Below are 26,422 nucleotides of genomic sequence, written 5' to 3' on the forward strand. Positions count from 1 at the left end.
CTTCTCTTTTCCTCCCTCTCACCAAAGGCTGCTAAGATGCATGTGGCTCTCAGTATGCCACTTATTATTTCCTTTGTCTGTCTTGGTAGGTACCATTTATTTTCTTTTCTTAGACCCTTTTTGCTTTTCAGAACACACCCTCCTGAGGCCCAGAGATACTGTGAGCCAGTGATTTCTGCACTGGTATGGTTAGGCTCCCAGTCTGTTAGCTACAGTTGCTAGGCTGACTCCGGCTACATGTCACAAAGAAATCTGTGAAAGCCTCAGTAAACACCATTAAGCCCTAAACGGATGATGCTAGTAAAATGGGCTTTTAGCTGTGGCTAATGGGATGATATATTCATTGTGCTGTATGAGAACCAGGACAAAGAACTGGACACACACCATGGTTCACAAACAATTGGTACTATGCAAACAATGCACACAGTAAGAAATATCCCATGTCTTGCTCTGAGAGGCCTAATGACAGGGTACAGCCCAGGTAGTAGACTTTGGTGACAGCCTAGAAAGGCAGGATGGAAGCCTGTGGCACAGTGGTCTTGTGTTCTACCTTTTTCCAGTTTCTGTCATCTGCTCTTGTTTTTGGAAGACAGAATGGCCACAGAATGAGGAGGAAAGTTCTGGGACAGAGCCAATGTTGGGGATTTCTAAGCTTTCCCAGTGGAGCAATGATTCTGGGAACACCAGGCTGGAGGAGATTCATGAGCCTGTTTTATCTTCCTAAGTGTGGGAGGCATGGAACTATTTTAAAATCTCTTTAACTGTTGATAATTTAAACAGTATTTCAGTATAGAAGGAAAACTTCTCTTATTTTCTTTAGATAGACGTGGTGTGCATTTTCAAATATGCAGAGGACTCTACACAAAGAACTATCCAGAATGTATGGAAATTACGGATAGGAAAGAGTTAGAACAAGTCTTGGGAATTAGGAGAAAAATAATTACTGACTGAGGTCGTTAGTGTGAATTATTAATTTGTAGGAATCTAGAAAACCTTGGGGAAATGAGCCTCTGGACATGTCTGCGGGGAATTTTTTTTTTTTTTGATTCATTGTTGTGGGAAGGGCAAATGTGATAGAATTATTCTTTAGGCCTGGGGTCCTTCACTATTTAAGATGGAGGAAGCAAGCTGAGCATCAACGCACATTTATTCCTCTGCCTCTTCTTGTGGATGCCATGTGACTAGCTGCTCCATGTTCCCACTCTCTTGACTTCCCTCTCTTGCTGAACTGTCCCTAAAACTGTGAGCTAAAACTTTCCCTCTTTGGGTGCATTTTATCCCAACAGGAAAGTATTCTATGACACGTCAGTTACCTTTTCATTTATACCTGGGCAACTGGACTGGCAATATGTCATCTGTATCTCTGTTTGCATAACACCCTGATCTTTCTAAGTCTGGAGTGGAAGATGGGGTTGGGTGTGAGAAAAATGTGGGATCTTAGGGAATATTTGTTTCTTTTTCCTCTACTGGGAGATGCATTTTTGAAGTCATCTCCCTTCTGGCCCTGAGTTCTGTGATCAAGGTATTGGGGGAGTCAATATCTTACTTCAATCTCAAACATCAACTATGACTTTTTTTTGTAATTATTAAAATGTTGATCAATGGCTAGGGCTTCTTATTGGCTAGCTCTGTCTTAATTACTAACACATTTCTATAAATCTATGTATTTCCACATGAACTTGGCTTACCAGAGAATGCCCGGGCCTGTTACTCCTTTGGTGGCTACATGGCATCTCTCCTGGCAGCCTGTCTGCCTACCTTTCCCAGAATCCTCATCTCCAGGTCCCCCCTATCTTCCTGCCTCTACTGACTATTGGCTATTGGCCAACCAGTGTTTTATTTATCAAACAATAAGAGTAACATATATACAGCCCCCATTAGTTTTTTTTATTGTTGTTTTGTTTTTCAATATAGGGTTTCTATATGTAGTCTTTGGAGTCCCATAACTCATTCTATAGACCAGGTTGGTCTAAAATTTAGTTACTCCCGTGTCTGTCCTTCCCAAGTGCTAGGATCAAAAGGCGCATACTACTACTGCCAGTCTATGGCAACTCTTATAAAAGAAAAGATTTAATTGGGCTTCCTTCCAATTTCAGAGATTTAGTCCATTATCATCATGGCAGGAAGCATGGTAAAATGCAGACAGACCTGGTAATGGAGAGGTAACTGAGAGTTCTGCGTGTGGATTGACAGGTAGCAGGAAGAGAGAGTAGCATTAGGCCAGTCTTGAGCATTTGAATCCTCAAAACCCATCCAGAGTGACTTAGTTTAAGCCCACACCTACTCTCATAAGTTCACACCTCCTAATAGTGGCACTCTCTAATGACCAAAGATTCAAATATGAGCCAATGGAGGTCATTCCTAATCAAACCACCACACAGACATATCAGAAAGTCTCAATTTAACACCAACGATAGATATCCTCATAATTTTCTACATGGGATGCTCTAAATTCTGTAGCAACTCCTTCGACCATAAGACCAGGTGTAGTTGGGACAGAATTAAAAACAGCTGGCAAGGAGGCACAGGCTAGTATGGCTGAAATCTCAGGTTTGAAGTCATGTTTTATGATCCTACTCATCCCATGGTTCTAGGAGGGAACAAACATCATTGTCTTCAGTCTGGAGTCTCCTATAATTATGATGCTAATGGCTCTTACACTCAGAGGCCAGCATCTGGATACACAAAGGAAGCCTAGTTTCAATTCCCAATGTATGGTGTCATGCATCCATAATCCCAAGGGCACAAGGATTCTCCTTAGCTATGTGATCAAGCTCATTCTTAGCTATGTGCCACACTTGGGTATATGGTTCAGTGGCAGAGTTTGCTTAGCACCATGAAGTAACCTAACCTGATTACCTGGTTAGGATGGTAAGGCCCTGGGCTCAATATGGATTGCTGTTGATAATAAGTTCTAAAAGGATGTATCCAAGCCTGTGGGAGTAGGAAGCAGCAGGATAGGCATGAATTCTATGTCATCTTGGGGTACATAGTATCAGTCCAACCAGACTATACAGGAAGACCAGTCCCCCACACACATACATACATACATACACACACACACACACACACACACACACACACACACACACACACACACAAACCAAAAACCAAAATGTCAACTATGAGTCATCATTGTTTCTAGCTTCCTTTTCTTTCTTGTGGGTAAGGAGGCAAAGTCATTTAACAGGAAGCTTGAGAGGTGTTTTTGATACCCTGAGATGGATTGGAGCCAGTATGTGGCAGTGTCCTGGCAACAATTAAAATGGATCGCCTTATGGCCCTCATGGGGATACTTGGAGACCTTAAGGTCAGGGTACAGGTAGAGTTGGAATGAGGGCATCAGATTGTTGGTATAAATTTGGGCCTCAGGCAGGAATCTGGTAGAGCCTTCTGGTTGTATATTCTCCTTATTCTGGGATGGACTGGCATTGACTCCACCATGAAGTGACTGCTGGCATTGAACCTGAGGTGACTGCTGGTGCTTGTGCTGGACTTGAGGTAAATTAATAAGACTAGAGGTGACAGCTGGTGTTGGATCTGAATTGACTGCTGACTTTGGAATTGAGGTAACTGTTTGTGTTGGACTTGAGGTAACTGAAGTGGGACTAGAGGTGATGGCTGGTGTTGTACTTGAGGTGATAGCTGGTATTGGAGTTGAGGTGATGGCTGATGTTGGAGTTAACTGCTAGTATTGAACTCATGGTGATGGTAAGTGAGTAGAGGTGGCTGCTGACATTGGACTTGAGGTGATTGTTGAAATTGGAATTGAAGTATCTCCCAAAGTTGTAATTAATGTAAATACTAATGTTGCTCTTGGTCTTGGGGTGACTGCTGTTGTTGCTCTTTGACTTGGGGTGACTACCGGTATTGTTCGTGGTCTTGGGATAACAGCTAGTATTGCTCTTGGTCATAGGATGACTGTTGGCATTGCTCTTGGACTTGGGGTGACTGCTGGTGTTTCTCTTGGTCTTGGGGTGGATGCTGGTGTACTTGTTCCTGCTGAGTGTCACATTTGACTCTCTTGTGTTTTGCTCATTGGTTCTTGAACCATACCTGCAGGACTGTGGATCCAAGTTCATTTCTGAGGCCATTTCTTTCTTGAGACTGGAGTTTGGATATGGGTTCTTTACAAATGCCTTGTTCATTGTATCTACTTGTTCCCGAGTGAATGAAGTTTGTCTCCTATATAGACCTCTCTGGTTCTTACTAGTATTCTTGCAGAGGACATGGTTTCCAGTCGAGAGGACATGGTTTCCAGTCCCAGCATTCACCACCTTGGACATCTCCAAACTGTCTTCAGAGAGAATGCAAGAGGATAACATCTCGACCCTAGTTGTCCCAGGTAGTTAGTTTGCTGCAAGTAAGGACCTTAACTATGACTTTTTCACATATGATTTCTGATGACAGTGGCTTTGAAGTTCAATGGTAGGTTGCATAATGATGTTCTAGGTAACACTGGACTGCGTATTTGATAGTGCCCTTATCATCTAGCCTACATCTGTAGTAAGCTAAGACACACAGATTTGGGTAAGTATATTTTAGTAAGTTTTTACAATGGGAAAGTTAACTAACCATGCATTTCTTAGAACCTGTCCCCATGCATTAGTGAGAGGCAAAGTCCCAAATGATTTTATATGTGTGGCAAAGTGGCTTGAGTAATGCTCAGAGAACAGAATATATGAAATTTCCTTACAAATCCCTGGTTCTCTCTTGCCACTTGGTTGAAGTTTTCTCCATTAAGGCCCCCTCCTTCATGATGCTGCCTTTAGAATTATGTAACTACTTACATGTGAAAGAATGCCACATGAACTGTGAGATCCCTTTGTGCTACCTATATTCCACTAAGTTTGCCTTTGTTTTCATGTATCCATGATGATTTTGGTACATACTCCAATAACAAGGCCTATTCTTTACCAGCTTTGAGTCTTATTCTGTGCTGAGTATAAATATGTTTTCCATTGGTCCAGTGCCTAATCCAGGGAATAATACAGCTCAAATTGTGATGGGTACTTCTTCCTGGTAAAATAAGATGGCCATATCTGCCTTATACGTAAGTCTGTAAGCCAAGGGTGCCAGGGACTAAGTTCAATGATGGCCCACAATTGAAAATTCACAAACACACAGGATGAATTACCATCCTTCCTATTGGTTTGCCTCCTATGGATAAAGACTGGGTTGTCCCAGTCTACAGTCTGGAAAGCTGGGGAAATCATGGATGTTCAGCCCAAGAAAATGGAGGTATGAGGAGAAAAGGAACTGTTGATGGAACCAGTAAAGCATACTTCTATAGACATAATGATGCTGTTTCCAGAAAGTGTGCTGTGTGTTAGTTGTGTGGGGAAAACCTCCCGCAGTGTTGGTGAGGCTATACAAGAGGATGGAGCAAAATGTGGAAGAAAGGTCACATGTGCACAGTAGATACTTATACACTGTTTTATAAAGTATTTTTTTTTATTGTCATCATTTCCCATGGATACCAGACCCTAGATTCCTTAGTCTTGAACATGGACCAGGGCTGCTTGCATTGTCAGGTCCTTTACTTGTGAGGCTTCCAGTTTCTTGGGCTGAACATCTACTATTTCCCCAGCTCCCCAGCGTGCAGACTGCCATTATAGGACAATCCAGCCTTTGGCTATGTGAGGCAGTCTGATAAATACTGATTTTGCAATCATTTATATTCTAGGTTTGTGCAATCTATTTTTAAGAATCCAGTGCCATTTCTTCTACATGAGATTTATACATTGGCCTGTCTTGTTCACTTTGAGGTCATGCAAAAACTAGAGAAAATGTGGTTGAGAAACAACATGACATGCTATTTATTTTATCTCATTTGCAATTCCTGTCACAGGCAGGCAACAGTACAGACAATTCAAGTTCCTTCATAGAATTTCTATGGATTTCTGGGCATGAACTTTCAATTTCAAATCTGTCTGGGTCTTATAACACTTAGAGATCGACTGTAGCTCTATGGGTTGGTGGATTAGAAGTGACTTTCAGAGTCTTCCTGCAAATCCACAGTGTACTCTTAAAGGACACTGCTGTTGTGACCTCTAAAGGAAATAAATAAACACTGAATATTTTGGAATCAACTCCTTTAAGACTGTGATAGTCGAGTCCCCTGCAACACCTCTAGTTTTTGGTTTGTCAGCACAAATTCTGTGACTTCTTCATAGGTAACACAGCTTCCTCTGATCATAAGTGTTTCCTGAACTTGTTGAAGCTTGTCTGTGTATCACCACGGAAGTTGTGGAATATGAAAGTGAATGAAAAGAGCCCGGGGGTGCCTGGTAAGTCTTGAAGTTTGATGTAAACTGTCTTTCACTAGAGTGTCATTGTAGTAAAGTAGTAAATTATGACATTACCACCTGACATTGCACATCTACTCTAAAGGGAGAATGACACAAACCTAGAACTGTATAACAGGAGTCTTCAATGTGAGAAATGGTGTTTATGAGAGCATGCTAGGAGGCAACCGGATGTTAGAACAGTCCTGCGCATTGTGTGCTGGTAGAAAAGATGGGAAGTCATGTTCTTGAGTTTCCAACTTAGTTCAGTCTCTGTACTTAATTCTTGGTACCCTTGGTTTACAGACTTACTCAACTACAGTAAGTGGACTACGGATTTCTCATTTTACCAGAGGAAGTGGTGTTTGGAGAAACAGTGAATTCTGTTAACTTACAATCAAGATTCACATTATATTGCAGTGAAACAGGGATTTGGGGGGGGCTGGAATTTCACTTAGTGGTGGAGAGGTTATTTATGAAGTACAAGCTTCTGAAGTTTTGAGCAAAGGAAACTTAGTTGTGCTGGCTTTCTGGACTTGTTTGGATAGGATGCAAGAAGCAACACTGAAAATCTGATATTGTATGAGATATCTTAAAACTAATTTATCCCTAGCTCTAATATCATTTCAATAATATTTATATCTTAGGGAGTCTATGTTGAGCAACTTCTTTCAGAAAAGAGCCTAGGTTTTTTTTCCACAAGTCAATGGACTTCGCAGATTTTTTTCTCCAAATGGACCTCCAGTTTGTCCTTGATTTTTCCGATTGCCTTTCCCATCTTCTCTCTGCAACTGTGCTTTCCATGATGGGAAAGTTCCCTCTACTTGAACTAAGCTAAAAAGTTTATCAGGTGTAAGGTGTGTGGAATAGCTCTTGCTGAAGAGAATTAGATACTAGAAGTTGTGCAGAATTTATCACAGAATGACAACAGACACTGCCAGAGAAAGGCCACATTTAGGGGCCTGCCAGTTTCTTGCTTTTGAGAATTTTCCCTAGCTGTATTGTTTCTTTCAAACCTTGTCTCCATTTATTTTCCATGCTTCTACTGTTGTGAATCCCCCCATATATATATACATATATATATATATATGTATCCCCATATATACATATATATGTATATACATATATATACATATATATATATGTATATATATGGGTCCACAGAATAATAAAGTGTATCAGCTATTGACCAAAGGGTACACATGTGAACGGCTATCATTTTCAGATTTCCTAGGCTTCCAAATTCTTTATGAATATTTATTGCCTTTATTGCAAGGAGAAGAGAAAAAAACATTATTTTTAGTTTAAAGAGAAGTCAGGTAAAAGTGTTAATGTTCCATGGGACCTAAGCCAGGAATCATCTCTTACTTTGCTGTTCACTGCCTGCTCTTCCTTCTTCAAAGCATACCACATTTCAATCTTCTTTCTTTTAATGTTTGAAGAGAATAATCTGGCAGGAGGCCTGATAAAAGATTTAATAATGGACTTTCATATGTGAAACCTGACACAGTCCTGGAACAGAATCATGACTGTGTAGCTAGTAATTGCTCCCTACTTCAGGGAAGGAGAGACTTCCACACTCTGAGAGATGAAGAGCTGCACAATCATAAAACTTGTTTCAATAACTGATTAGTGTTTAGAACTGTGGGATCTTTCTGTCTTCTTTTGAAACTAACTCTTGTGTGGGTACATGACTCCTGGTTCTGTGATCACTACAAGATCCCTTCCTTCTTTCCTTCATTCCTTCGTTCCTTCGTTCCTTCCTTCTGTCCTTCCTTCCTTGCTCCCTCCCTCCCTTTTCTTCCTCTTCTCCCTCCCTTCCTATCTCTCTCCTTCCCTTTCTTAGATTTGATAAACATACTCCATGATTTTGACCATCCCCCTTGGGCTTTAAGCCAGTTCAAACTATCTCTGTACTTGGACCAGAATGACCCGGAGGAAGTCACTGAGACCCCTTTGTAGCAGCTGACATAGCCCTTGTTGATGTTTGCTGTGCACTCTTGTTCCCAGCAAGCACTTGTTGTATGACTTTCTTCTCTCTTTGTAGACTTCTCCTTCTCCTCTTTTACTGAGGTTTTGCTTAATTGCCTCATCTCAGGACTGCAAAGGCAATATCAGTAAATTGGAAAGATCCTAGAAGAGGCAAAGAACGTAAAATTAACCTTTGGCACAATTATCAATTGACTGGTAAAAACCAACACTCCATACTCTCAATATGCTCATCTTTAAAATAATTTCATAGTTATTACAAAATGGTCACACACATTGGTAACCATAGAACAAAGCAGGCAGCATTTCTTGTCATTTAGTCAGTTTTCCTGAAAGATTTTGACATGAAATTGAACTGTCAATTTTTCCTACTTTGGAATAACTTTGATAGATGACCCTTCACTAGAGCTGTTATAAGAAACAGTCTTGAATCTTGTTTTTTCTCACTGTTGCCTCTACTATCCTACTCAGTATCCATAAGGAACAGATTGTTATTGAGCCATTTATTACTCTTTGAGTTTGGAGATGGGGTACTAAAAAGACTGAAGAAAATATTGAGAATGATTGTACTGGGATCTGGCAGTAAAAGGATTTGCCTTCTTTTTTTTTCTTTTTAAGATTAAATGTAATAAGAAGTACCATTGATTTTTTTGTGTGTGAAGGAATAAAAAACTTAATTATTAGGAAGAGAAGAGAAATAGAGCTGCACACATCTTTCAGCCAGTAAATTATCTCCCTGCAGGGAAAGCCACATGGAGAGTCTTAGCCTGGTTAGAAAGGATCACAGGGAGAAGCACATTATTTCTTAATGCACTAGCTGAGTCATTAGTTAATTTTTGTCAGAAGTCATTACAAGGAACTATCTTCTTTATGAGATGAGGCAGGTTTTATACCATGCTTTTCGTTGTTTGCCTTCTCCTAATCATGCTGAAAAGGTCTTGAAACATTTTCATCTTCAAATACAGATTTCAATATGTGGACTATTTACAGTACAGTAGTATAAAGCATTTCTTTTTGTCTTGTATCTTTTTAAATTTTAGTTTATTCACTGATAGCAGTGATTTTTTGTTTCAAACTGTGTTTAAAGTAGTTTTAGGTTTGTTCCATGACATCAAACTCAAAACTAAGGATTAAGTTTCCCTATTGTAATTGATGTACATTCACAGGGCTGCTTATTTCTAAGGCAACTGATGTAAAAATAAATACTATGATTCAAGGTGCCTGCAATTGTGAAATCTGGGAGACTTTTGTAGTGTCCACAATTATTGTTCTTCTTGCTACATTTCAAACCATTAGCTTCCTAATCCAGTACAATGTGCAACAACAGAGAAATGAACATGCATTGGTTCAGTTTTCCAATGACTCAGTTTGATTCTAGTCAGAGGGTCAGTAGCACAGGATTGATTATGAGACCAGAAACAAGTCTTAGAGATCATTTAAAAATCTTCCATCTCTTCTCATCCTCACTTGTCATCTGCATCTTGCTTTTAGAGAAGGATGCTTGGGCACAGTGGACTGAGGAATGAAGACTTTTCAGGAGTGCATGTTACTGTAAACCCCACTATTGTTATTGTTCCACACTGATGGTCCATGTCGACATAGGTCTTCATCTGGTAAGGATTTCTTTCCCCAAATCTTAATTTTCCTGTCCTACAGGCATTTGTAAGAAAAAATGAATGTAAGAAGGTCATTTGACCACCAAAAGGAGGTTTTCTACTTTTCTTTTTTCTTTTTTTTTTAATTTTATAAAAGTAGATCCAATTTTATTAAGGATTTCAAATTACACATTTCAAACTTCTGGAATGGGGTAGAACCATTTGGGGAGCAACCAAATGTTATCATGAACACTGATCCCCAGTGTCCATCCACAAAGCACATCCATTATACAAGAGCCACCAGCTACCCGATCACTTTGGCAACAGCTACTTCCTAAGGAAGGGAGGGAGGGAAGGAGGGAAAGACTGTGCTAGCTCCTTGAGAAGGTGGGGTTCTTCTACCTTTAGGTTACAAACTTCAATGGTCAAGAAAATAAGCTGTGTTTAGATGAACTATGATTAGCACAAACCATCTAATAAAAAGCAACCAACTATTTTCAAAATAAAGGAAATATAACAGGTTAAGGACTTCCAGTAGTTAAAAAGGTGTTCATACCCTAAGACTGCAATACTAAAATTTCACAAAAAGAACTATTATCTCTCCACTAAAGAAAAAAAAAAACTTCAATGTAAAACAAATTTTATTAACAGCAGGAATGATATTGTCCTCCAAGTACAATCCAATTAATATACCCTGTGAAAACAAGTTCCTTCCCCAAAATGAACAGTAATTAGCCTGAGGTATTTTAAACATGGCTCTCGGCATCTAAAACTTAAGTCACCTCCCCTCCTCTTCTATGGCCTCTTTATCACTTTGGGATTCATTAAACTGTGGTCACTTGAAACACCTGAAAAAGGGGAGGGTGGGGGGAGGAGACTTAAAAAAAGGCAGTCTTTAAATTGTACAATAATTTCAAGATCTACTTTAATTCTCCAGTTTAATTAGCCAAATTTAGTGTGAATATAATGCTGAACATCACACTTGTGGTACAGAGACCAGATTTCTTTTTTGAGATTTAGTTAAGACTGGGAAAGTTTGTGAGATTTACCCCAATATGTCTTAATATATCTGTGAAGTAGTTAAATCAACAGTGGTACCCCTTCCTAATCGCCCACAGTAAACAGGAGCATGGCCGAAGGTCACACTACCCATTCTTGAGCACTAAGTGTCAGAAATAAACAGATGCCAAATATACTTATTTCTATCAAATAGAACTTAACCTGTTTTAAAAAAAAAAGTACCACACATCACCTGTTAGTCCTTTTAAAAAGCCCATGCCTATTACCTCTTCCAAAGTTGTTCACTATGGAAAGCTATCCCTGAACTCAAGCTAACCCTCCACAATAGTCTCAACCAGTACAAACTGAAACATCACCCTGTGAGGGCTAAAACTGTTGACATTTTTATTTTAGGCTATAAAACAAAATTAGGCAAACAAGAGAAAAACTCAAAATAAGTTCAAATGATGTAATTCCATCCTTTCCAGGAAAGCAGAAGGTAGGCCCTACCACAAAGAAAACATTTGATTAATGGTGGTTAATTTTCAAAGTACATTTAAATACTATCAGATTAACTTCTTTTAAAAAAAAACCCACGGGATTTGTTCATCTTGCTATGATAACTAATAACTATGAGTTGACTTCTGTTATAATTATATCATCTGAAATAGAAAACTCCCTTAATCTCAGTTACTAGGTTTGATCTTACTGGAAATTCTTAACCACAATTTTCCTTTCTCCAACGTGTCAGCCCTGCATCCCCTAGCATAATGGAAGTTTCAGCTGAAACAGGCCGACTTCAACCATCTGAAAACAATTTTGGTTCTTGAGGAAAGAAACAGCTATATAGCAAACAAGGGGCTCAACAGTTGAATTTCCATACTTGTGTATTCCAATAGGTACATGACAAAAACATTCTGGAAGACCAAACTGTAGAATTAGTGACATGCACTAGAGAGATTCCTGCATTCAACAGATCTGAGAGAACTATAGTAAGGATGCTAGGCAGAACAGCTTGGTCTTTCCAATAGAAATTTCTTTCCTTTAAAGACTTACTGATTCTACCAAGGAAACACAAAACATAAGGCTGTGAGTAAATGACAGTTGCATTTAGGCTATTACAGGGTAGGCCGTCCTCAAGGCCAGACAGCTGCTTCACTGCTTTTTGCACTCTGCTGGGTTCTGATCCTTCTTGGGGTCATAGTCAGGGTCATTTTCCTCATCTCCTTCTTCTTCCCCTTCCTCATCAGCTTCTTCTCCTTCTTCATCATAATCATCATCATCATCCTCAATAGCCTCTCCTGTAAAGTATAACACTGATCTTGGGATTATCCGCTCCCGTAAAAAGTGACCAATTTCAAAGTCTGCAGCCAGTATGGCTTCGGAATCATCATCCAGATCTCCATTCTCAGGAACTTCAGGAGGGACAAAAAAATTAAAGAAAGAATCATTGGAAACTGTTTTAGTCACAGTACGAACTGTCCCACCCCCCTTGTGTTTCTGCTTCTTTTTAATGGTTTTCAAAGTAACATTCTTTCCTTTTTTCCAATCTATCTGGCACCCTGTAAAACCCATAATTTCTGGTCCATCAAAAGAAAAGGGATCAGAATCATCTGGTTCTGACCTCATCCTGTACGTCTTTGTTAACACTTCACTAGTGAAATATTCATTGGGTTCAAAGTGAAATTCTAAGATAAAACTCATAGGCTGGCCAGCATCTGAGAACTTCACTTTAATATCTTTCAAGTGCTTCAGAATAGGTTCATCATGTTCCTGAACCACATCACTGAGCAAGTCAACATTCTTAAAAACTGTCAACCAAAATTCAGGAATCCCTTTAGGGTCTTCTTTTTCTTCATCCTTTTTCTCGTCTTCAACCTTGGCCTTTTCTTTTAGTTCCTCGGAAATTTCTTCCTCCTCATCTGGTTTCCACTCACATTCTTCTTCTGTAGGTTCATAAATTGCATTAATGATCTCAAATCACTTATCAAATAAAGGCTGATAGAGAACAGCATACTTCCTTTCAAGATCATGAACTTCCTCGTAGAACTTGGCTTCTATCTGTGCACATTTAACTTGAAGATTTTTGAGGGCATTCACCGTCTTTTGACTACTTTAGGAAGGCTTTCAATGAATCCTGTTGGTGTGTCTACCAGACCATCCAGTCTTTCCTGAAGGGCTGCAAGGATCTGAGGGTTTTGCATCATCTGAACAGTCAGCTGACGCGCTTTGATTTTTGTTTCTTCATCCATTTCTTCTTCTTCTACTTCTTCAGCGTCATCCAAGTCTTGATCAAGTTCAGACTGTTCTTTGTTGTCAATGTCTGCCATCTTGTAAGAGCTCCAAATATCGTTCCAGGAGGCTCGGGCGCAGAGCCGGGCGGCCGGAGCTGTGCAGGCAGTGACTCAGGGCGAGGGCGGCCGGTTTTCTACTTTTCTACATGTGCTTAGATAGTAAAAATAAGTTTTCATCGATGTTTTTCCTGCAGGCCATTAATAGTGATGAAAATTGCTTCTGTTAATCTAATCTTGTTCCAGTATTTTTGAATGTTCTGAACACTGATGCCTGTAAAAGTTTAGAGTTCTCTTAAATGTGATTTCTTCCATGATCTGGTGCCCTAAAGGCTGCACATGGCTACGGAGATATTTTCAGAAAGTTATCTCTGACTAAATTGTATGTTGGGGCCTCAGGGATGTGAACTCTGAAAGGTGTAAGAAATCCAGAGAATAACAGAAAATTGAATGTCGTTGTCAGACTCATACCTGGAAGTTGTGAAACTTGAATCATTCACTATTTTTCATTCCTTAGTGTTGATTGGCTATGTATCCTGGGCAAATTCAGTCAACACATAGATATAATCCACTTTCCCTCCACATAGGTTAGTGGGTAAGGAGAAAACTATACTGATTGACAAGTAGGCATGATGGGAATTTTAGTGTCCTCTGGAAATACTGAAAGGGGGTATGAAATTTGGGAGTAGAATAATTTCATTCTGAAATCTGTAAGATGAATAGGTATTGGGAGAGACAGATCATTAAGGAGGTGTACATTATGTACACAGATTCTGCATATGAAGCAGCCCTGTGATAGCAGGAAGGGATTGAAAGGATTCCAATTTTACAAGCTGGGTATGTTGTCAAGTCCTAAAGGAAGGTAGCATAGGATAAACAGTGAGTGTTTTGAACTAGGTCATCATCTCAGACTTATATGCTACAGCACAATTACAGTACTATTGGAAATATAAAGATACTTTCAGAATCACCAGTACAATCCCTAACAACATTCCAAACATCTGACCTTATACCCACAGAGAAATGTAGTCCTGACCCCTTATCAAGGAATCTTCTCTTTGAAAAAGATGAAGACCATTACAGAAAACCACAACTAACCAAAATGCAGAGTTGTAGAGTACAGTCCCAAGGAATACATCTACAATTCTATGGTGCGGGAGGCTCAGGGAATATTTTGAAAGAGTAGAAAGATTGTAAGATCCAGAGTATCAGAGAATTTGCTGTGAGATTGTGTCTCCTCATAATGTCAGAAGCTACATACTCATGAAGTCTCACCAACATGACTGTCTGTACAGGAACTGAACATAGATGATAGCAATAGACTTGCCAAAGTATTTGGGGGAAAGTCCATGAGGCCTCAACCACACACAAAGAAGTATAAGCAAACTAAAGAATGCTGAACATACAATAAAGAAACTGTCTTCTCCGGGAAGCACACACCAATTGGTTATTCAATACCAAATGATCAGTCCTGAAAACATACATACAAATGACATTATACAGATTGAGTTGGTTGCATGTATATACATAACAACAATAATGGAAAAATAGGCTACAAAATTGAAAGAGTACAGAAGAGGTGTGTAGAAGATCTTGGAGGGAAGAAATAGACACAATGTAATTATAGCTCAAAAAATAAAAAGTAAAAAATCACCAGATTTTACCAGATAATAAAATTTCCTATGCACAGAACAGAAAAGCATAAACAAAATGATATAAACAATATTTGGAGAAACAAAGGTATAATAGTAGCAAGGTATTGCTCATAGAGAAAGAAATCAGGGCAACTCATCACTACAGAAAAATGTCTTATAGTGAAAAGGAGTTGTAACAGCCTGTCTTAGTGAGGACTGTGCTCACCAGTGAAAGGAAAATAATATAACATGTGGTATGGTTTTCCTTTAGAGTCCTAAAGATGCTACTAATATTCACCTTGTCCTTGGTATGTGAGTTGGATTCTTTATTATTCACTAAGGATTTTGTCTGCTGTTTTGTATGTAACAGAGGGAACATCTCTTTCAATGAATCATCAGAGGTCCCTTTGCTCATGCAGCATAACCTGATAGGGCAGTGTTTATTAAATATTATTAGCATGAGAATTATTTAGTGTCCTTGTTAAGGATACAAATTGCTGAACCCTATAACATTTCTACTAAATGTAAGTAGCTGATGTCCTAGAGTTTTCTACTCAGTAAGTTTCTGAATGATCCTTGGGACTACATATTTTTAGAAATGTTTATTGGGATTGCAGTGTGTGTATTTATTTGTGAATACATGGCTAGGAGAGAAAAATGACCATGGTAGCAAGAGTGCTTTGGGTTATCATGGAGTATTTCTTGTTAATTGGTGAGGAAGGCATCGTTTGTAAGGTACTCTGGTGCTTGACTTTACCTGTCTGCAATGCCACAAGGATAGGCCATATTATAATCTTGTTTTCTTAATTAACTCATGGTTTTATTGAACTTCACATAAAACATATTATCAAAATTTATTAATGATGGGAGAAGGATTGTTGATTTACATGTTGGTGTAAGTTCATTATCACATGGATAGCATGGATATCACATGTTTAGCATTGGACAGTGGTAAAATAGAAATGTAGTATTTTCAGAGTCTTCAGAAAATGGCTCAGAATGGTGTAAAGAGATTTCAGAATCAAAGTTAATCTAACTACCTATGAAGTATAATGGTGGGTCTTCTTATCAATTGTAATTTAGTTCCTATAATTATGTAAATTATAGTTACAGAGTAAGTTATGGATAGTTTAATATATTTGTTTTGCCTTTTCAGTGACCAGAGCTAGGACCCTGTGTATGTAGATGAGTGTTCTTCCTTGAATTGCACCCCAGCCATGCTATGTTGTTAGCCAGTCTCCAAAACTCAAAATACTTAATATCTCCGGGAGATGAGGATGGGCCATAATTCTGTCTCCCTTGAGGCAATGGCTACATCAGAGGTGGATGCTATGCTCTGATTGGGGATTGCTGAAGCTGTGGCTTTATAATAATTTATATGTAAAAATGGAACCTTTCCTCAGAAGTGTGCCCATACTGTTTTGGAAGTAGATGGTGTGGAGGATAGGGTATTTGTGTCAAGTGTGGCATAGCTGATGATTAGAGGCCCCAGGATATGAATGCAATGAGTATTGAAACTTCCATAGCATGAGAGAAGATGCAGTTGGTGAAGAGACTGGACATAGGTCATACAACAGATTGCCTAAGACTCTTCATATCTTTTCACAGAGGACAACAATCACTATGCATTGGGATATATATGCATGTGCATGTACACACAGACACACACACAGACACACAAATGCACACACACACACTTCTGAGAAATTTCATACTCAGTACTTGATTTAATCCTTCCAAAAAGCCTGAAATTTTATTCTACTCTCTATTTTACTGATGAGGAAAATGCAACTCAAAATGTATCCAGGGATATATGGCTGACTGTGACTGGTTCCCAATCTGCCTCATTGGGAACCCCTAACTTCTAGCCATTTGGTCACACCCCAGATCCAGATACACATGTCATTATTTTCCATCAGGGCTTTCTGTCTAAAGAGCAACCATGGCACTTCCTTGAAGCTGCTCTGAAATCATAGCAGGAGGAACATGGGGCAGGTTACAGGGTGCCTTTACCAAGGATTGGATTATATTCCTTGGAGATCAGATATATCATGTTTTTAAGCACCACATTTTCGGGTGCTTCAGGACATCTTACATCAAGTTATGCTTATGTGTATACAGTTTTAGGGACTTGATGAATTTATTAGTGGGTTACTTGGTATTAAATTAGAGTTTTTTTTTTAGCTTGTTGGAAATAGAAAAAATAATAGTTAAATGTCAAATTTATAATCGTATTTAAATTCCTTTCCTGGAGGGTTCTTTCTCTTTTTAGAAGAGAGACAGGGCTGACATTAAATGTCATATACCCATAGGCAGCTACATAGTTCAGGTGAAGAAAGGCAGAGGAATGGATGTGGCATTCATTAGTTATTGTCCCCAGGTAAAGCATTATATTTTAGAAGGCTGTTGTTAAAAGTTGACAGATGCCTCTGTCCTGCAAGCTATTAACTCAAAACATTAATCACTGGTCTCAGTCTCCAAACTTGTAAACAACTGTGTAGAAATATAAGTTTAAATCTTAATTAGATGACTTGATTAGGAGTTCTGGTCAGAGAATGTGCACTGTTTGTAAGGTGTTTTTCTCACAGGGAGATAGAACATATGAAATTTTAAGCTTCAAGCTCATCTTTTGGATATTGTTTTATGACTACAGCTGATTTTTCACACGACAATATTTCAAAGCCAAATTTGGAAACTATACTAATGAAAAATTTAGATGAAGTGCTTTAAATGCTTTTTTTTTTTTTTTGTTTTTACTTTTGAGAATTTCAGATATGGTTACACCATAATTACCTTGTTTGCACTCCTCCCATACTACTTTGTAATTTATTTCATGTACCTCACCATGTACTCCTAAGGAATCAATTTGTTGTTTATCCTTCATGCCACAGAATGTTATATGTGATACACAGAACTTCATACCCATAACTTATGGTATGTAATTTTGAGTGTTTCCATTTGTGTAGTATATAAAGATTATATGATCTGCAAGACTAGATTTTGCTTCTATTATTTTTTGAGTTGTTCTAGAGGTCAGTGAAAGAGTGTTGGCCAAAGTCTTTATGCCAATGTCTCAACCTCCTATACATAACGTCAAAGTTGACCTCATGTTGTGGCCTCACATCAAGAGCTCCCACTCTGTGGAAAGCTCCAGACCTCCAGATACTAGGTATCTTACAGAAATATTTAGCCTTCTCTGGCAAGTTATAAATGAGGTGTTATCTTGTAGGCTATCTCATACCTGTAATTTTGTAACAATTTGAATTTTAGAATGCAGGGGAAAAAACACAATAAATGCATTAAGTATAGGAATCACTTGACATTCTGAGAATAAGATGAAGGAAAAGGAAGAAAAAGCTGTAGGGAAGGTAAATATGAACAGGGCAGGACCTTAGACCTGCTTAGGGGCCAGCAAGCAGATAAAGAAGACAGTGAGATTTGACCTTGTCATGTGGAAGGATGAAGGATTGACAATGTGTACCCAAGTGAAAGTATGAAGGGCAACCAGGTATTTGCCCCCAGAGACATCTCTCTGAGCCAGTTTAGGACACTGACTCAGAGAGGAAGATCTAATATATCGGAAAAGCAATGCCTTCCCTGGAAAGAGGGTCTGAATATGATTAGCCAAGAAGACTCACTGACTTGGAGAAAGACTGCTTGTAATAGCTGATCACATGAGGATGTATGTATCTCAGGACATAAATTTTGACAGCACTGGAGTTGACTACCCAGACAACCCAATGATACCTAGTATTATGAGAGTCTCCTTGCTGACAAACTTAAATATAACCTGTGAAGAAAAATGCTCTTTGAAGTGCTATAGATAAAAGACCTCAAACATTCAACACTATTTTGATTCATACTATTTTTGCCATTTGCTCAAAAGGTATCTTTCTGCCTCAATGGTTTATGTCTCTGTGCTAGGAAAGCAAGTTCCATAAAATATGTAACTGAATGTATAAATAGGACAACCCTACACAGGCACTGAAAATATCGTTTAAAAAGGAGAGTTCTTTAAAATGTTGAGTTCTCACATAGAAGACAGGAGTGCAAAAGCAATGTTTCAACACTTTAAGGGCTAAACTGTCGATATTTTCAGAGATCCAGGGATGTAAACATTCATTATTTTCTACTGGTCAAAGGTGTTCATGGTTTTGACTAGATTTCAGTCTATTACCAAGTTGGTTGCATTTAAGTCTACCATTAATTGTATTGTTTTCCATCAACTCCCCCAGGAGCTAAATGCTTATTGTTTATTGATTCATTTTCTTTTTTCTTTATTTTTTTTAAAGCAATCTGTTTTAGTTTTACATACCAATCCCAGTTCCCTCTCCCTCCCCTCCTCCTGCTCTTCCCAACTTCCCCCTACTCACTCCCTCCATCCACTCCTTGGAGAGGGTGAGACCTCCCATGTGGAGCCAACAAAGTCTGTCACATCACACTGAGGCAGCACCAAGGTCCTCCCCCTGTACCTAGGATGATTAAGGTTTCTCTCCATAGGGAATGGGCTCCATAAGGCCATTTTATGTACTAGCAATAAATCCTGGTCCCACTGGCAGTGGCTGCATGAACTGCCCAAGCCGCATAACTGCCACCCACATGCAGAGGGCCTAGTTTGGTACTATAAAGGTTCCTCAGCTGTCAGTTTCCCCAGAATCAATGAGCTCCCACTAGCTTCATTCAGCTAGTTTCTGTGGGTTTACCCAATGAGGTCTTGACCCTTTTACTCATATTACTGCTCCTCCTTCTGTTCGACTGGACTCTGGGAGCCTGGCCCAGTGCTTAGCTGTGGATCTCTGAATCTGCTTCCATCAGTTACTTGATGAAGGTAGTCATAAATATGATTTCAGGGGAAGGCTAGGGTCAGTTTCTAACTGCTGGACATCATACCTATGGCTTGCCAAACCAGCATATACTCCCTCCCTGAATCAGTTTTATGTTATGAAGTAGGAAAGAAAGGATAATGGTTTTCAGAAACTTTTAGTATTACAACAGAGGCTGCTGACAGGAAATTGAGCTGGGAATAATTTATATGCATAATAATAAGTCACACTTCCTTTTGTACATTTCAGTTATGGAACATATCACATCTTAAGGCAACTGTTAGGTCATTTGAAACAATAGGCAGAAAACAGAACTGTCTAAGTATAGCCTGTGGCTGAGCTTAATGAACCAAGGCAACACAAGGAACCAAGGAACCAAGGGTGTTGAGGGAGTTGGATCCATGAGATTTCTGGATTCAAGCTTATAATATACACTAGCAAGTCAAAGATTGGGTTTATGATGGAAAAGTTTTCAACTCTTTTCCATTGAGGGACGACCTAGAGTAGGAGGTGTTATCATTTACTACAAGCAGACTTGCAAGGACAGTTGTTGAGGGATAATTTCAGAGGACCTGAGACTCTCCTGGAATCTCATCCTATAGACAGGCTTCACTGGAAGAACTCCAGAGAAGCGGACAGCTGTTTCGGGTGGTCACTGAAGGCTTCTGAAAGGGATGAGGTGAGTCTGTTTTTTTTTTAATATTTTTTTAAAATTTGAATTTGAAACAAGCTTGTATTACACGTCATCCCAGTTTCTGCACTTTCCTGTCTTCCCCTGTTCATCCCAACAACACCCATCCCATACCATCCCCTTTCTGATCCCCAGGGAGGGTGAGGCCTTTCATGGGGAGCCTTCAAAGTCTGTCATATCATTTGGAGCAAAGTCTAGGCCAAGGATCTAGGCCCTCTCCCATGTGTCTAGGCTGAGGGAGTATCCCTCTATGTGGAACAGTCTCCCAAAGTCCATTTGTATATAGGGATAAATACTGATCCATTACCAGAGGCTCCATATACTGCCTAGTCCTGCTAAGGAATACCCACATTCAGAGAGTCTGGGTCAGACCCATGTTGGTTTCCCAGCTATCAGACTGGAGTCCATGAGCTCCCCCTTGTTCACATTAGCAAATTCTGTGGGTTTCTCCAGCCTTGTCTTGACACTTTTGCTCATCACTCCTCCCTCTCTGTACCTGGATTCCAGAAGTTCAACTAGTGTTTAGCTGTGGGTGCCTGTTTCTGCTTACCTATTGGATGTCTCATTATTAGGGAAGGACATTTAAGGTAGCCATCAATCTCACTATCATGGAAGGGCGTTTAAGGTAGCCTCTCCACTATTGCTTAGATTGTTAGTTGGGAACATCCATGTAGACCTCTAGACATTTCTCCAGTGACAGATTTCTCGTAAAACCTACAATGGCTCCTTCTATTATTGTTTCTCTTTTCTTGTTCTCCTCTATTCTTTCCCCAACTCAATCTTCCTGCTCCCTCATGCCCATCTCTCTCCTCCTCTTCTCCCTTTCTCTTTCAACTATCTCCCTCTCCACCCATGTGTAAGGTGTATGGTATTTCTGCCCACCGCCCGGTCTTGTCCCGCTGCCGTGCCAGCCCCAAATAACACACAGAGACTCTGTATTTGATATAATTCTGTTGGCCCACTACTAGTTTCTTATTGGCTAGCTGTCTTAATTATTAACCCATTTCTATGTATTTCCATGTGGTCTTAATGAGAGCAGAGGAATGGTGGTTGTGTTCTCTCCAGGCTCTCCATCCTGACTCCTCCTCCCTACTTCCTATTTCCTCCTTGTCTTCTAGTCCCTCCTATCTTCCTTTCTTATTGGCCAACAGTGCTTTATTCATTAACCGGTTTGAGAAACATATTTACAGAATGGAATCTCCCATCATCTCCTCTTTAATGTCTAAATATAAAGAAGGGTTTTAACCTTAACATAGAAAAATATATCACACAACAGTTATCAAATAAGAATCACAGTTAACAATATATAGTCCATTAACATTTAGCAAGATTTGAAGAAAATATTCCAACATCTATCCTATCTTTGTGTGTCTAAAGTATCTTATCTTTAAACCTAACTAAGGAAAACTATAACCATAACTATCTGTCTTCAACTCCTTCAAAGACCACAGAAGGATAATATATAAATTCTAGAAAAGATTGAGACAACTCATTGCCTGGTTAGTCAACAGAAGTTCTTCTGTAATCTTCCATCTTCAGCCCATAGGCCATAGTGTATCTGGCAGACTCTTCAGCAAAGCAGGAAACTTTAAACTGTCTTCTTGTATTGGCAGATTGTCAGTCACTTTTCTCTGCATCCTGCAGACTGTCTGGCAGACTCTTCCATGAAGCAGGAACTCTGTAGCAATGTCCATCTTGAATCAGCAGTCACTTTTCTGTGGGTCATGCGTGTCCAGTTTATACAGTATAAATTCAAACAGTCCAGACAAGAGCAGTATCTTGTCCAAATGGCTAGTCTTGCTATATTGAAAGCAAACTTCATAACATGTTTCTTCTACGTCCATCTTCCATCTTCCTTTCTGGTGCAGGTGGTATTGCCTCACTGTCAAGGAAAACCCTAAGTCATTTTATTTTATTTTATTTTATTTTTTGTATTATTTTTTTATTTTATTATTTTATTTTATATAACAAAGTCCAATTAAATGAAACAAACATTTATACACAATATTTGGGAATTTGGGCGTAGTTCTTTCCAAACTACTTCCTGCTGGTAAGGGGCGCTGTCATGGGGGATTGGAAGAAGATTCAGAAATCCTGGCTGTAGTCTGTAAGGCTGCTTTGTCCAGCTGTTTTGAATGTAGGATCACCTTATACTCTGTTTCAGGTGGTCTGGTGTGATCAAACCACATTAGTCTGGAAGGAATCCACATCTTTTCATTTTCTGTGGAAACAAAAATAGAAATCATTTTCCCCAGTAACTTGTCCTTGAACTTCAAATTTGGAGTCAAAGCATTTTTTTTTAATTTAATTTATTATTTTACATGTCAATCCCAGTTCCCTCTCCTTTCCTCCCTCCCTCCCTCCCTTCCTCTATCCCTTCCTCCCTCCTTCCCTCTCTGCCCTCTCACATGCACTCTAACCACCCTCCCCTCCCATCCCCCACCCCAATTCCATATGTAAGGGAATACCATCCAGGTGGGGTCATGTAGATCTGACAGGTCATGTGAACTAGGGACTAGGGCTTCTCTCCTGTCTCTAGATTAAGGAAATTATCCCTCCATGGGGGATATGTTTGAAAAGTCCTTTTGTGCACCAGGGATACATCCTGGCTCCACTGTCTGAGGTCTCTTAGACTGCTCAGTCATTCTGGCTGAGACCCATATTCAGGGGGGCCTGAGTCAGTCCCGTGTTGGCTTCCCAGCTATCAGTCTAGTGGCCGTTAGCTCCTCCATGTTCAGGTAAGCTGTCTGTATGTGTTTCTGCCAGATGGTCTTGTCCTCTCCATCTGCATCTGGGTTCTAGTTCAACTCAGTGTTTATGTATGGGTGTTTGATCCTGTTTTCAACAGGCATTAGTTGAGGGCTCCATGGCGAAGTTAGTTGTTGATCTCACTCTCCTGGAAGGGCATTTATGATAGCCTTTCCACAGAAGCTCAAATTGTTAGTTGGGAGCAGTCTTGTAGTTCTCTAGACCTTTCTTTTTGTTCAATTTCATCTTCAACCAATATTGGCTCCCTCTTTTATGTTCTCTCTCTCTCTCTCTCTCTCTCTCTCTCTCTCTCTCTCTCTCCCTCTGTCTCTCTCTCTCTTTCCTATCTTCTATTCCTAACCAGGCTCAATCTTCCTGGTCGCACATGTTTTCCTTTCCTCCCCCTCATTTTCTCCTACTTCTCTCTCCATTCGCTGCCCCCCCCCACTTCACTTGAGCTCTGTGGGACTTGTCCCTTCCCAGTTCTGTGAGGGACTTTATTTGAATCTCTTAGAATACACCTTGTATCCTAGTTCGTCTGGTGATGTGAATTATAGGATGGTGATCCTTTGCTCTAGGTCTAAAATCCATACATGAGTGAGTACACACTGTGTTCCTCTTTTTGTGACTGGGTTACCTCATTCAGGATGGTTTCTTCAAGTGCCATCCACTTGCCTGCGAATTTCAAGATACCATTATTTTTTTTCTGCAGAGTAGTATTCCATTGTGTAGATGTGCCACATCTTCATTAACCATTCTTCAATTGAGGGGCATCTAGGTTGCTTCCAGGTTCTTGCTATTACAAATAGTGCTGCTATGAACATAGTTGAACAGATGTCTTTGTTGCATGGATGTGAATCCTTTGGGTATATGCCTAAGAGGGGGATTGCCAGGTCCTGTGGTAAACTAATTCCCATTTTCCTGAGGAACCGCCATATTGATCTCCAAAATGGCTGTATGAGTTTGCACTACTACCAGCAGTGGAGGAGTGTTCCCCTTTCTCCACATCCTCCAACATAAGTCATCACTGGTGTTTCTAATTTTAGCCATTCTGGCATTGGTAAGATGGTATCTCAAAGTTGTTTTGATTTGCATTTCCCTGATAGCTAAGGATGTGGAGCATTTTCTTAAGTGTCTGTCAGTCTTTTTGATTTCCTCTATTGAGAATTCTTTCTTCAGTTCTGTATCCCATTTTTTAATAGGGTTATTTGGTGTTTTGTTGACTAGTTTCTTGAGTTCTTTGTATATTTTGGAGACCAGCCCTTTGTTGGATATAGGATTGGTGAAAATCTTTTCCCAGTCAGTGGGCTGCCGTTTGGTCTTGCTCACTGTGTCCTTTGCGTTACAGAAGCTTCTAAGTTTGAAGAGGTCCCATTTATTAATTGTTTCTTTCAGTGTCTGTGCCCCTAGAGTTATGTTCAAGAAGCGGTCTCCTATACCAATTTGTTCAAGGATACCTCCTACTTTCTCTTCTAAGAGGTTAAATGTGGCTGGATTGATGTTGAGGTCGTTTATCCATTTGGGCTTGAGTTTTGTACATGGCGACAGACATGGGTCTATCTGCAGTCTTCTACACACCATAATCCAATTGTGCCAGCACCATTTGTTGAAGATGCTGTCCTTGCCCCATTGTATAATTTTAGCTGTTTTGTCGAAAATCAGGTGTTCATAGGTGCGTGGATTAATATCAGGATTTTCAATTCGATTCCATTGGTCTACCTGTCCATTTTTATGCCAATACCTGGCTGTTTTCAGAACTATAGCTCTGTAGTAGAGCTTAAAGACAGGAATGGTGATGCCTCCTGAAGTTCTTTTATTGTATAGGGTTTTTTGGCTATCCTGGATCTTTTGTTTTTCCATATAAAGTTGATTATTATCCGTTCAAGGTTGGTAAAGAATTGTGGTGGGATTTTAATGGGGATTGCATTGAATCTGTAGATTGCTTTTTGGAAGATTGCCATTTTTACTATGTTTATCCTACCTGTCCAAGAGCATGGGAGATCTTTCCATTTTCTAGTATCTTCTTTAATTTCTTTCTTTAGAGTCACAAAGTTCTTATTATGTAGGTCTTTTCCTTGTTTGGTAAGCGTTACACCAAGATACTTTATGTTGCTTGTGGCTATTGTAAAGGGTGATGTTTCTCTGCTTTCTTTCTCTGTCTCTTTGTCGTCTGAATTACATAAGTGACCCAATAAACTCTACCAGGGAACTCCTACAGCTTATAAACACCTTCAGCAAACTACCAGGATACAAGATAAACCCTAAGCCATTTTAAATGCCATCGTCTGTAGGTCTTGAAAGGTTTGAAGAATTCCTATCTATTTCAAATACATCTCCATGTATCTTGAAAAACTTAACTAACTTAATTCTAAGCTTTGATTATCATAGGTAATTATCTATAATCTGTACTACATTATACATTACATTTCTAAATGAGATATAAAAACAAAGTACCTAAAGAGGAGAAATATACACATCATAAAATTTACCCATGCTCCCAATTTCTTTGGGAGATCTTTACTCTTACCCCTTCTCCAGGGGACCATATATGTCTCTCTTTAGGGCCCTCCTTGTTTCCTAGCTTTTCTGGTGGTGTGGATCGTAGGCTGGTAATCCTTTGCTCTATGTCTAAAAACCATTAGATGAATGAGTACTTACCATGTTTGTCTTTTTGTGACTGGGTTATCTCACTCAGGATGGTTCTTTCTAGTTCCATCCATTTGCCTGGAAATTTCAAAATTTGATTTTTTTTTCTTGCTGAGTAGTACTCCATTGTGTAAATGACCACATATTCTCCATCCATTCTTTAGTTGAGGGGCATTTAGGTTGCTTCCAGGTTCTGGCTATTACGAACAATGCTGCAATGAACATAGTTGAACAATTGATTTTGCTGTATGAATATGCATTTTTTTGGGCATATGCCTAAGAGTGGAATTACTGGCTTGTGGTAGACTGATTCTCATTTTCCCAAAGAACCACCATAATAATTTCCAAAGTGGTTGTATGACTTTGCACTCCTACCAGCAGTGGAGGAATGTACTCTTTTTTTCCACATTGTCTCCATCATAAACTGTTTTTGGTGTTTTTGATTTTAGCTATTCTGACAGGAGTTGTCTCAGAGTTGTTTTGATTTACATTTCCCTGATGGCTAAGGATGTTGAGCACTTTCTTAAGTGTCTTTCAGCCTAGAGTCCTCTATTGAGAATTCTCTATTTAGTTCTGTACTCCACTTTTTAATAGGGCTATTTGGTGTTTTTATAACTAGCCTCTTGAGGTTTTTTTTTTTTTTTTTTTTTTTTGTATATCTTGGAAATCAGCCCTCTGTCATATGTGGGGTTGGTGAATATCTTTTCCCAATCTGTGGG

At 39.4% G+C, this 26,422-nt stretch overlaps 1 protein-coding gene across 1 annotated transcript; it reads right to left on the minus strand.

The window, feature by feature from the left end:
* Window positions 1–11,251: 11,251 nt before the first annotated feature.
* LOC127233848 (nucleosome assembly protein 1-like 1) lies at window positions 11,252–13,285 on the minus strand. Its single transcript, XM_051200493.1, is given in 3 exon segments — window positions 11,252–11,376; window positions 11,993–12,969; window positions 12,972–13,285. Coding segments are annotated over 2 exon segments (1,173 nt in total). The 5' UTR covers window positions 13,201–13,285; the 3' UTR covers window positions 11,252–11,376; window positions 11,993–12,025.
* Between the last annotated feature and the right edge of the window lie 13,137 nt (window positions 13,286–26,422).

Source organism: Phodopus roborovskii, unplaced genomic scaffold (assembly GCF_943737965.1).
Source record: "Phodopus roborovskii unplaced genomic scaffold, PHOROB, whole genome shotgun sequence".
Taxonomy (NCBI): domain Eukaryota; kingdom Metazoa; phylum Chordata; class Mammalia; order Rodentia; family Cricetidae; genus Phodopus; species Phodopus roborovskii.